Source organism: Papaver somniferum, chromosome 6, assembly GCF_003573695.1.
Source record: "Papaver somniferum cultivar HN1 chromosome 6, ASM357369v1, whole genome shotgun sequence".
Taxonomy (NCBI): Eukaryota; Viridiplantae; Streptophyta; class Magnoliopsida; order Ranunculales; family Papaveraceae; genus Papaver; species Papaver somniferum.
Window position 1 is genome coordinate 124,283,414 of NC_039363.1, and position 11,695 is coordinate 124,295,108.

Here is an 11,695-nt window from a genome sequence, read left to right on the forward strand (position 1 = left end):
AATTATGTTTTCTTTCAAAAAATTCCAATGCTTATAATAGTTTAAAAATGTTTAAATGGTTTATGAATGGTTTCAATTATGATTGTCAACAATACTATGTTGTCAAAGATGCAGAAGAAAAGTGACATTAAAACAATGGTGAAACTAAAAAGGGTTCCATCAAAAATATGATGAAACCTATTTTGGTTTCACCAAATTATAAAACTAAAACTGAAAGTTACAAGAGGCAACCCTACATAAGATAATGCTTCCAATAGCTCCTTTGCTTTGAAGAAAGAAAAATCACGAAAAATTGTTTGCTTTGTGGAGATCCACTGGCCACCTCTAGCTTTAGTGTGTAAAACACGTACAACAAGATCACACACGGACATGTAGAGTTTCAGAACCATGGATGCCCATGGCTCTACCATGCTTGCTACTGGACAAAGTGAAGAGAACAAATCACATAAACCTATCTCCGGCACTTCCTTTTCGAACAACCGACCATAATAAGGTATTCATTCCATTCTGAACGCACTTTTCCACCCCTTTCCATGTCATTTCAGAACCAAATATCTTTCATATTCATTAACATGTATTGGAAGACCGATATTAATTGGCAGAGGCAAAGAGGAAAAAGGCTCGACCATCGAAATTCCTTATATACTGCGATAAGTCTTGTGAAACTTCAAGTGAACCATTCTGAATAGTGCTATCTTGTGTCCCAACATTAGAGCTATTATTCAACTCCTTTATGCCACTCAAATTCACAGTATGCAAGTAAGATGATACACAAGCCCACAAGATAAAATTGTGAGACTTGTTTCCTAGAGGAATGACTTTTTCGCATTTTCACCTCCTAAACATTCACTCATTACCCAGAAATGTTATTTATCACCAGAAGTATCTCGTTCAGTCACTACAATTTGGTTTCAACATCTTCAACATATACGCACTAAATAAGTCACAATTAACCACCATCACAATAATATGAAACCTACCACCACCGTCAACTGCACCACCCCCATCGCTGCCACAACAACCACTACTATTACCTCCTCAACTAAAACTTGTTTCAACAAAAAACAATCCACCTGTGTCTCATCATCAAACATTGGTTCCATAGAGATCAATATTCAACAAAATGAAAAAAATACGATGAAACCTAATTAGGTTCCATCATTTTCCCACATATTGTCATTTCACCAACATAACTTCAATGATGAAACCAAACAAGCTGTCATTTGGTTTTATCATGAACTTAATTTTCATCATTAAAATCTTTGGTTTCACCAACCAAAACTGTCAGAATTTGATGAAACCAATTTTGGTTTCAACATAAATCTGTCATTTCCCCAACACAATATTGATTTCGACGATGAAGATGTATCATCACAATTTTCTGAAGAAACCTGCTAATTTACAACCACCAAATTAAAAAACAAAAAATCCCAAAATTCCAGTCCAATTCAAAACAAATCAGAAGCAAGAAATTCAACCTAATTTTCACTCAATGTCTCAACTAGAAACAAGAAATCCCCCAAAAATTTCATCGTAATTCAAAACAAATCAAATACGAGAAATCCCCAATTTCGACTTAATTCTTACTCAATCAAAAACCAAAACCAATTAAAAATAGAAAATCCTCCCAAATTTCAACCTAATCTCGAGAAACCACCTTATTTCATTTCCAAATCTCATAAATTCCCAAACTCCACCTAGACCGGCTTTCATATAACACGATCCCCTAACAAAATTACCTTTTCTCTCATAATTTTTCGTTGATCTACAACCAAGATCCAGATAATTAAAGGCATCAAAAAGACAAACTAAAAGAGAAGAGAAAAAGAGAAGGATATCCTGAGTGCGAAACTTCAAACCCTAGATTTCCAGAAAAGAGAGGAGAGAAAGAGAAGGAGATGGAGGTGTTGTTGGCGGAGCTATTGTTGTTGTTGGTGGTGATGGTTGTAGGGAGAAGGAGGCGGAAGAAATAAGAAAAAATGAAGGAGAGAAGAAGAAGACGAAGAAATTAAGGTAAAAAGGGTATGTTTGGCTTTTTTAAAAATAATAAAAACTAAATTTAAACATTTTAAATAGAAATGGGTTTTTTGTGCCATTTTTTAATCAAATGGTTTTTGTTTATTAAAAACAATATGGATGGTGTTTGTGTAACTCAAAGAGTATCACCTTGGTTTTTTATAGCTTAATATGTAATGAAAATATAAATTATATCTATCTCGTTAATCATTCAATATAAAAAAAAATTATATTATTGTAAATATTCTGTAGTTAATGTTATTTGGAAATTTAAGATAAATGAAGCAACTAAATCTTATTATTACTAAAAATTGTTATTATCATATTAACAAATTCGTATGTTTGGCGAAACTTGGGCCACCCAAGGAACCCAGGAACCCCATGGACATAACTTGGGCGGGCTTGGACAGTACCTTCATGGATTCCACGGGTTCGATAGACAATCCGGGCAAAGGATTCCTAGCTTGGGTCTGTCTCGGTCAAGCCTTCTAACCCGCCCAACCAACCCAAATCCCACCCTAGTACCTGTACCAGACATATATGGATATAGATTTGATTTGATATGGCAGATACGGGTCAAAATCGGCAGAGACGTCAAACCATGCATGGATGTTCAAACCCGGTTAGAAGGAAAGAGAGCAATGTTTTATTCTTGACCCACGTTACGGCTTGGTCGACATAACCGCAGTCTCTGTCTGGATCCTCCAATTCCATCGATTCCAACTCCCGATATTCTAGTGAGTTTCTCATTTCTTCCTGCAGAGTCGTCTACTTATCGGATGAGAAGCGAAAAACCCACGAATTTACAAGTATCAAAACACAGAGTAGAAAGATTACTTAACAAATTTCATCAACATAGATTCAGAATCAATCTTACCTCATTGAATAATCTCAAAAGAGCAGAATAAAAATGTCTACTTTCTGTATTGGAAATCACTATAACTGTTTCCAATATCCTTCACCGCTTAAACGATCTTATTCTACTAACTCCAAATCTCTGCCTAAGTCATTAAGTCAGAGGAGATTCCTAGGTCAATCGAATTTCCAATTTGGATCATCTGCTTGGGGAATTGATAGTCTGAAATGGCGCAGAAAAGGGTTTCTTGTGAGAGCTGAAGAAGAGGAAAAAAATGGTTCATTTTCTTCAACGGATAAGGCTGATGAACAGTATCAGGTATGTGTTATTTTCCCAATCTAATGGAAATGAAATGATTCTTTCTCATTTATTGATAAGACAAATGAAAACAGAAAAGAGGGGGCGAAGAACCTGACCTTCAAAAGAAAAAGCTAATCTATATGTAGGTAGGACATCCGTGTCCACCTTCATTTCATTTTGGATCATACTAGGTGGTTCAAACTACCTGCAATGAACCCCACTTTGCTAAAATATCTGCACAAGCATTTCCCTATTGTGGAAACATGAAATTACATGATTCGTACTGTTCAGTTGATTGATAGTTGCATTTTCTGTAGGAATTGATGCAGAGTTCAAGGACATGTGATCCATTATGTTCAGTTGATGATGTGAGCTCCCAAGATTTTGAAGCGAGTTACCAGCCAAAGACTGATTTCTTGAAAGCGTTTGCAATCGTTGGAGCAGCTGCAGCTGGGGCTGTGGCAATTAATCACTCGTGGGTTGCTGCCAATCAGGTTCATCCCCATGTTTTGTTTGCCTGATTCTTCAATTAGATTGTGCTTTCTTTGATGGATTCTATGCTTATGAGTAGAACCATTGCATATATGTTAAGTTTCTCTTCGATGTTGATCCTTGTTTATATCCATTGAAGTGCCTATACATGCAAAAGAACTTGCTGACATTGGGTTAACTGGAAGTGGTTTCATGGTACAGGACATTGCCATGGCATTGGTATTCGGATTAGGATATGCAGGGATTATCTTTGAGGAATCTTTAGCATTCAATAAAAGTGGAGTCGGATTACTAATGGCTGTTAGCTTATGGGTTATCAGAAGCATCGGGGTAAGATTCATTTTAACTTCTTGAGATTTCAGCTCAATGGGAAAAGTATATAGAAACTTAATACTGGCTATTTTCGGTTTTGAAATAATCAGCTATCCTTTTCATTTCTAACGTCTCTGTAAGCAATTGCTTTTTTAAGTTTTAACTGATAATTTGTTGGTTGTGATAATTTGTTGTCTTTTTCTGGTATAGGCTCCCTCAACTGATATAGCTGTGAATGAGCTCAGTCATACATGTGCAGAAGTCAGTGAAATAGTATTTTTCTTGCTTGGTGCAATGACCATAGTAGAGATAGTTGATGCTCATCAAGGATTCAAACTGGTTACAGATAATATAACAACTCGAAAGCCGCGGACTCTTCTTTGGGTGGTGAGTGGTCCCTACTCCCCGATGACTGGTTCTTCAGTTCTGATTCCATATTGTGACATGGTGTTACCTCTGTTATTTCTATTTAGGCATTTGCTCCAATATCATATAAGTAAAGTGTTATACACTTTTTGCTGCCAGATGCCTACATATTGTACAGCCAAACGCTTCCTTGAAGTGTTTGTTCACAAATGCCTTCTCAGCAGAAACATGTATATCTGTCCTTCATCCTAAAAATCTGCAAGGACAAAGAATCACTGCCATATTTTGATGGCTCATGTTGTGAAGTTTTAGTGGCTTCTGACTGTCCCATGCATGCCTAAGCTGAAATATTGAAGTACATTAGATTGAGACTTGCCTAAGAATACAGTTAGGAAAATTTAGATGCTTTTTGATATCTTCATGTGATTGAAATGCATTTGCAGCTTGCACGAACCTATTTACTCAAGCATTTTATCCACTCCATCTGTAGTTGAATTTTGTAAAACCAGTCAAGTGTTTACTTACATTTATCAATAGTTTAAATTGGTTATTAAGGTGCACGTAAACCCAGGATCAGAATTTACAGATAGGTCAAACAAGATTACATTTAGACAGAGTGCTGTAAAACTCTGTCAAAATTCGCAGTAAATGAAAGTTTGGTTATAGATATTCACATGGAATTTCCAAAGAAAAATAACTGCAATTTCTTGTCTGTTCCCTTAGAAATATAAACATTGCTATGATAACACTATGGGTTCTTTTTGTACATTTCAGGTTGGAATTGTCACCTTTTTTCTAAGCTCAGTCCTTGATAACCTAACATCCACCATTGTGATGGTCTCGTTATTGAGGAAACTAGTGCCTCCATCAGAATATCGAAAGTATGTCCTAATCATGTCTTTTATTTCAAATGTTCCTGTCTGTATTTAAGATAACAACATTCTTCATTAGATTATTTCTTAAATTTGTATTATGAATATCATGATTTTTGATTTGACATGTTCGTGTTTTGAATCCTGACATGACATGGTTGTCATTGCCTTCACCCATTTAAAGAGCTAAGGAACCACTCAACCCTACACAGAGCCAGGCAACCAACATCATCTGTAATGCCTTGCTATTTACATTTACTTAGTGCCCAGCAATTACATGCTCATCATTTTAAAACTAGAGTGAAATATGATGCTAATGGAATTATACTTCGATGATTGGTGTACTTCCAATATCTTAAACATTGACCATGCCTTCTGTCAATGCTAGAATATACTTGATAAGGAATACTCTGTCTTTGCGCACTGTATCTCAACGATGGCATTAATTTGCTGCTCAATTTTTTCCTCTACCAGCATATTATTTTTCATTTCTGTTCCGATTTTGTTGGTGGAACTTTTTGATTCTTGTAATTAATTAGAAGATGATGGCTTTTGGAACCTTTTTCCAGATGTTAATATCTTGTTTGACAGGTTTCTTGGAGCTGTTGTTGTGATAGCAGCAAATGCTGGTGGTGCATGGACACCCATTGGTGATGTTACTACAACAATGCTCTGGATTCATGGTCAAATATCCACTTTGCAAACAATGAAGGTCTTGTTTTTCTTTACAATTTTGGTTGTCTGGTGATCCTTATTTATACTGTGTTACCATTTTAAAAAAACTATGCATCTGTGGCAGTGCTCGAAACAACATATATATGCTCGTGCATCTTCTAGAATCAGTTCTAACTAACTCTAGATTTCCTATGCAAATGTTTTTACTTTCAGGACTTGGTCATTCCCTCTGCTGTATCTTTAGCAGTCCCACTGGCTCTCATGTCCCTTACTAGGTACTTATATTTCCCCTAAAGCTAATTTGGGGCCTCTAACCGGTCAAGTTCATGTTCAACTGACTTATCTTTTTTTCTGCAGTGAAGTTGAAGGGGAAGGACCCGACGCTTCTGATGTATTGGCATCAGAACAGATTGCTCCTCGAGGAAAGCTTGTTTTCTCTTTTGGACTCGGTGCTTTACTATTTGTTCCAGTCTTTAAGGCTGTCACGGGGCTCCCTCCTTATCTGGGTATGCTGTTTGGACTTGGTGTTTTATGGATATTGACCGATGCTATTCACTACGGGGAATCTGAAAGGCAGAGATTGAAAGTACCACAAGCTTTATCAAGAATTGATACCCAAGGAGCACTTTTCTTCCTGGGTATCCTTTTGTCCGTGGGAAGGTAAACAACTTTTGTCAAGTTTCTCTTGAATCCAACACAGAATCGAGTGGCATACTGCATTTTACCTAGTAACTTAAAAGTAGTTAGATGTTTGCACCTTCTCCTGTTTAATCTTCTCATATGCTAACAAATTCAAACGTTCTACCTTCCTAGCCTAGAGGCTGCTGGGCTTCTACGAGAATTGGCAAATTACCTTGATGCCCATATCCCTAATATCCAGCTGATTGCAAGCGCAATTGGGGTTGTATCAGCTATTATAGACAATGTTCCACTGGTGGCAGCAACAATGGGAATGTATGATCTTTCATCCTACCCACAAGATTCTGAGTTTTGGCAACTGGTTGCCTACTGTGCTGGTACTGGTGGATCAATGCTCATCATTGGCTCTGCAGCTGGGGTTGCTTTTATGGGTATGGAGAAAGTAGACTTCTTTTGGTACTTGCGGAAGGTAAATGGAGTTCCTCATTGGTGTTATCTGTTAACCATTTATCATGTTTCTTGTCAACAGACAAAGAAAAAGAAAAAAAAAAACAGTGGTGTACTGATCGAGCTTTTCTCTTTTGTGTAGGTGAGCGGATTTGCTCTTGCGGGTTATACGGCTGGAATTGTTGCGTACTTAGCTACTCATAATCTCGACATCTCCCTGCCGACATCTTTAGCCCAGGTTCCTTTTCTTCCCGGTTCATAGGCAAAGCAGTGCTGTTGTTTCTTGGTATTTATTACTTCTTTCCCATCCATACTGCTGAATGGGACGGATCCAAGCTGGCCCTATGTCCCAATATTCATTCAGTGAATACAAGGAAGATCAATTTATTTGGTGTCAACGTTGGACTAAACCTACTGCTCAGGACTGGGGATACTAGTATGCATCAGCAGTGTGTTTTTATAATCAGAACTGCACACTCCATCTTGAGCTGTACACCAAAATGAGATGGATACTGCCTTGGATTGACCAGTAAATATACTTGGTAGATTAGGACTGTTGTCGTGTGATCATTTCTTTTTCTTCACCTGAATAATCAGCATGGGTTGAATCAACATTCAACCTCGAAGTGTTGTGTAATAGTAATATAGTAACGAGTCATGTAGACGATTTTACTGATAAAAATCCTCACTAGATAGTTTGTTATGCTCATTTTCTCAATATGTTGAGCTCTTGTTGTTATATATGGAAATCATAGTCGACTAAATTTAAATTGTCCATGGCACAGTGGCAATTTAGCAGCCATGTTATTCCACAGTCCAACAGTGTCAACTCCTTGTCTTATTTTCAATGGTAAACAGTTCAACTTTACATATCAAAGAATCTAGCGACTTAGCTTTGAAGCACTGCTGCTAATGGGACTACTTTGATGAGCAGTCCTTGTGAGATATGCCTCCGCTAACATCTGTCCTACACGGACTTGAGCTTTAGTTGAGAGGTGTATACCGTCTGGTCCCGGAGGTAGTCCATTAGCATGAACGGTCCAAACATTCGGTAAATCTAGCTCCAGCTGAGCTTTCCTTACAATTGCTTTATATGACCCTTCTGCTGTTGCCAAAGCAACCTGAAAATAAAACGGAACTTGTTCAGTATCATGGTCTTAATTCAACGCAGGAGTTAGCTGTTAGCTCATATTAACTTGAGTTATAATACCTGAACGAAAGGGAGCATGGGAAGATGAAGATCCTGGCGAAAATTCAATACGAAATTCTTCAAATTATGTCCATAAGAATCAGCATCTTTTCGACTAACTGTATCACTCTCCCCTTGATACCAAAGAACAGCCCGTATCCTTCCACCTTCCGTTAACGATTTCTGGGAGCGCGTTATGAACATATTATAGAGTTGAGTTCCGCGAGCCCACTGACTAATACGAGTTCCACCAATAGCACAAGGAACCAACCCAATAGTTCCAATATTTCTGGAATCCTTCTGTCTAAGAGTATTTGCAAATGCCATACCGGGACCAACACCACAAAGCTTATTGACATCGATATCTGCGTGGAGTGGTTCTTGCGCTTTAACCCATTTCCGCTGTGAACTGAATCTGATGATTGACGGGTTCGGTTTACATTCAGTAGGAATAATTCCATCCCAGAAATTATTAGCAAACACGACACCGCCTTCTCCAACCATATTACTCTGCCCTGCTAGAATGAATATGTTCTTGTCCTGCACCTGCAACAATCTCGATCCATTGGTAACAAATAACTCTGCAGATGATTTGGCTAGGAATCCAGTGTAAGCCAAAAGAAGAAGCAGAAACTGAGAGTACCAAAGAGAGAACATGATTTCTCTCTGGAACTAAAAGCTGCAGTAGGTGAAAGTTAAAGAAGCTTTGAGTGATTTAAGTAGTTGTGATGTACTGTCTCTATATAACAAGTTTGGCTGCATTTGGCTGAAAGCAACATAAATCGGCAGATGGAGGATTTTTTATTATTCAGTAGCAGCAGTATAAAATTGACCTTAGGGGCCAATTATACATGTAATAGTGTATGTTAAATTGGTGGCCTGATGCAGCTGGATTTTGAAATGATTCGGAATGCTGACATAGATTCATTATTTTTTGTTATACTTGGATAGAGAAATAAAGCAATTGAAAAGGTGAATCATAGCTCAGTGAAGCAACTTCTTGGTTAATTTTACCCTTTTATTGTATTGTTCATCTCTTCATCCTACTTGTAACATTATTCCTAAATTGTGAGCTGTTGAGTTTTAAATTTGATCGTTAAATTAGTCTTTTTTCCAAACAACAAATAATTTTAGTTGGGTTGTGATCGAATAAAGGAGTTGGTGACAATTGAAAATCAGTTGTCAGAGTAACTGCAACCACTGGCGGCTCATATAATTAAATTAGTTGGTCTGGCTTAAGCAAATTTAAATGGGATTAAGACGAAAACTATAGAAAAGATTAGTAAATTCAGTCTGTGTACCTTCCATCCCACTTGTGCCAGAAAAGAGATAAAAAAATTACCGAACCAGAATTTTGCTTTAATGATTTTTGGGGAAACATTGTGCTTCATCAGTTTGAGGAAAAGAAAACTAGCTTTCAAGATACACATCCATAGACCAAGATAACTTAATTTTTTGCCAAGTCATTGAATTTTATAAACCAAAAGAAACAGAACAACAACCAAGAAGGAAACCAAAAAATAAGCCCAAAGGCTACAAAGCACACAAGTTAACAGAATCTTTTCAGGCCACCCCAACCTTGATAAGAACTGAGGTCTAGTAGAGCTTTCAACTTGTCCACTGGCTAACATAACTCCCTTTTAGCCTGCTTATTTGCAGAGAAATTGGTATCACAAAATCCATATCTGAACTGCAAAGAATAGCAGCAAACTTATTAATCTAGACTATCTAGCATATACAATGTAAGGCAGACTATCAAAGCAGAAAGCACAAATGACTTCCTTAAGAGTCAGATTGCAAGAAGATCCTAGTAAACCCATTCACCACTGCTCATTTTAATGCTTCGATAACTGCAATAACTTCTGCAATGAAGTTGGTAGCCACGTCTAAACCACCAGCCTCAGCACCAAAAAAAATCACTGATTTCATTTCTGCATAAAAAGCCATATCCTGAAAGTCCGGGATTTCCTATAGCAGCTCCGTCACAGCATAGAAGAATAGTACCAGGAGAAGGAAAATTAAAAGAACACTCTACAGCACTGATGGCTTAGCACTTCTACAACTAATACCAAAGATCTTCAAAATCGGTAAATCATAAATTGAATTTCACATGTTTCCCTTCATCCTAAATCTGCAGTCACGAGTCAAATGCAAGACTCTGTTCCCTTACCTGAGGAATTGAAGAAGCAATAGCCTCAAATACAGCTCTATTTCTGGTAAACCAAATCTCCACCATCAAACAGAAAATTCAACTATCCAAATCTCCACCACAAACCAACATAAACTCATCACATGAAAGTCCATTGCAGTTTATGATGGTTTCACTTGATATGCTCATCACTGTAATCTAAGGTCTATTAGTAGGTTCTCCTAATAATACTGCCTGTAACTCTAAAACTTAACTACTAAATTAATCAAGTAAACTGATGACAATAGCCAATATAAGTTACATGTGCACTATATTTTTTTTAAAAAAGGATAAAGCAATCTTGAACCTCTGCAGATAAACACATAGTTTAGCTCAACGAAGAGGTATAGGATAGAAATTCAGAAGAATCCACATTCTGACAGAGTCAATGGATAATGACTCTAATCAGTTATCAGATTACCTGCAACCACTAGCGGCTCACCTATTTAAATAAGCTGGTCTTGCTTAATCAAATATAAATAGAATTGAGATGAAAACTGTTGAAAAGACTAGTAAATTCAGTCAGTGTACCTTTATCTCCCTCTTCTGGCAGGAAAGAGAGAACAAAATTACTGAACCAAAACTCTGCATACATGATTTCGGGCAGATGTTCATTACCAAATCTCAACTTCATTAAACTGTGTGCTTCAGCATCCTTTTAAAGAAAGGAAAACTAGTTTACAAGATATACATCCATAGACCAACATAAAACCCATCACATGAATATTCATTGCAGTTTATGAGAATTTCACTTGATACACTCACACCAATGTAATCTAAGGTATAATTGTAGGTTCTCCTAATAAAGCATGCCCGTAACTCTAAAACTTAATAACTACTAAATTAATCTAGTAAACTGATGACAGTTACCAATATAAGTTAGTATGTATGTGCACTAGTTAAAAAAAGGATAAAACACTCTTGAACCTCTGTAGATAGACACATATGCCAAACACGGACGATCTGGACTAGGTCCCGGGGGTAGTATTTGTAGCGGCTTAATACAATGTGGTGTTCAATCTGGACTAGGTCCCGGGGGTTTTCTGCATTTGTGGTTTACTCGTTAACCAAACTTCTGGCGTCTGTGTTATTTCTTTTCCGCATTATATTTTGTTATATAATTGAAATATCACATGTTGTGCGTTGAACCGATCAATTGGTAAATCCAACCTTTGGTTGTTGATTGAAATTGATTGATCCTTGAAAATTGGTATTTGGTACCGTTCAAGTTATCTCTCTTATATTCAATCAGGCTCGTAAATGATTATTTGTTTGATTGCGGATTTAATTGAGAGATTGAGATATAACTCTTTGATATACTTTTGTTAAGATTGAGTCTGAAT

The 11,695-nt window shown here is 37.1% G+C and overlaps 2 protein-coding genes across 2 annotated transcripts; one reads left to right on the forward strand and one right to left on the reverse strand.

Moving 5' to 3' along the window:
- The first annotated feature begins 2,705 nt into the window (after nt 1-2,705).
- On the forward strand, nt 2,706-7,678 carry LOC113289155 (sodium/proton antiporter 2-like). The gene is made up of 10 exons (XM_026538342.1): nt 2,706-3,190; nt 3,490-3,666; nt 3,866-3,994; nt 4,187-4,363; nt 5,117-5,223; nt 5,806-5,926; nt 6,103-6,164; nt 6,247-6,549; nt 6,703-6,997; nt 7,118-7,678. Exons 1-10 carry the CDS (start codon nt 2,927-2,929, stop codon nt 7,235-7,237), a joined length of 1,755 nt encoding a protein of 584 aa, XP_026394127.1. The 5' UTR covers nt 2,706-2,926; the 3' UTR covers nt 7,238-7,678.
- Nucleotides 7,679-7,794: 116 nt separating this feature from the next.
- On the reverse strand, nt 7,795-8,866 carry LOC113289157 (probable carbohydrate esterase At4g34215). The gene is made up of 2 exons (XM_026538343.1): nt 8,186-8,866; nt 7,795-8,096 (listed from the first exon to the last, which is right to left on the reverse strand). Exons 1-2 carry the CDS (start codon nt 8,819-8,821, stop codon nt 7,857-7,859), a joined length of 876 nt encoding a protein of 291 aa, XP_026394128.1. The 5' UTR covers nt 8,822-8,866; the 3' UTR covers nt 7,795-7,856.
- Between the last annotated feature and the right edge of the window lie 2,829 nt (nt 8,867-11,695).

Coding starts and splice junctions, on each gene's coding strand:
- LOC113289155 (XM_026538342.1), top strand. CDS start 2,927: ATGTCTACTTTCTGTATTGGAAATCACTATAACTGTTTCCAATATCCT. Junction 3,191..3,489: donor AGGCTGATGAACAGTATCAG/GTATGTGTTATT, acceptor CATTTTCTGTAG/GAATTGATGCAGAGTTCAAG. Junction 6,998..7,117: donor TCTTTTGGTACTTGCGGAAG/GTAAATGGAGTT, acceptor TCTTTTGTGTAG/GTGAGCGGATTTGCTCTTGC.
- LOC113289157 (XM_026538343.1), bottom strand. CDS start 8,821: ATGTTCTCTCTTTGGTACTCTCAGTTTCTGCTTCTTCTTTTGGCTTAC. Junction 8,097..8,185: donor CCATGCTCCCTTTCGTTCAG/GTATTATAACTC, acceptor TTTTATTTTCAG/GTTGCTTTGGCAACAGCAGA.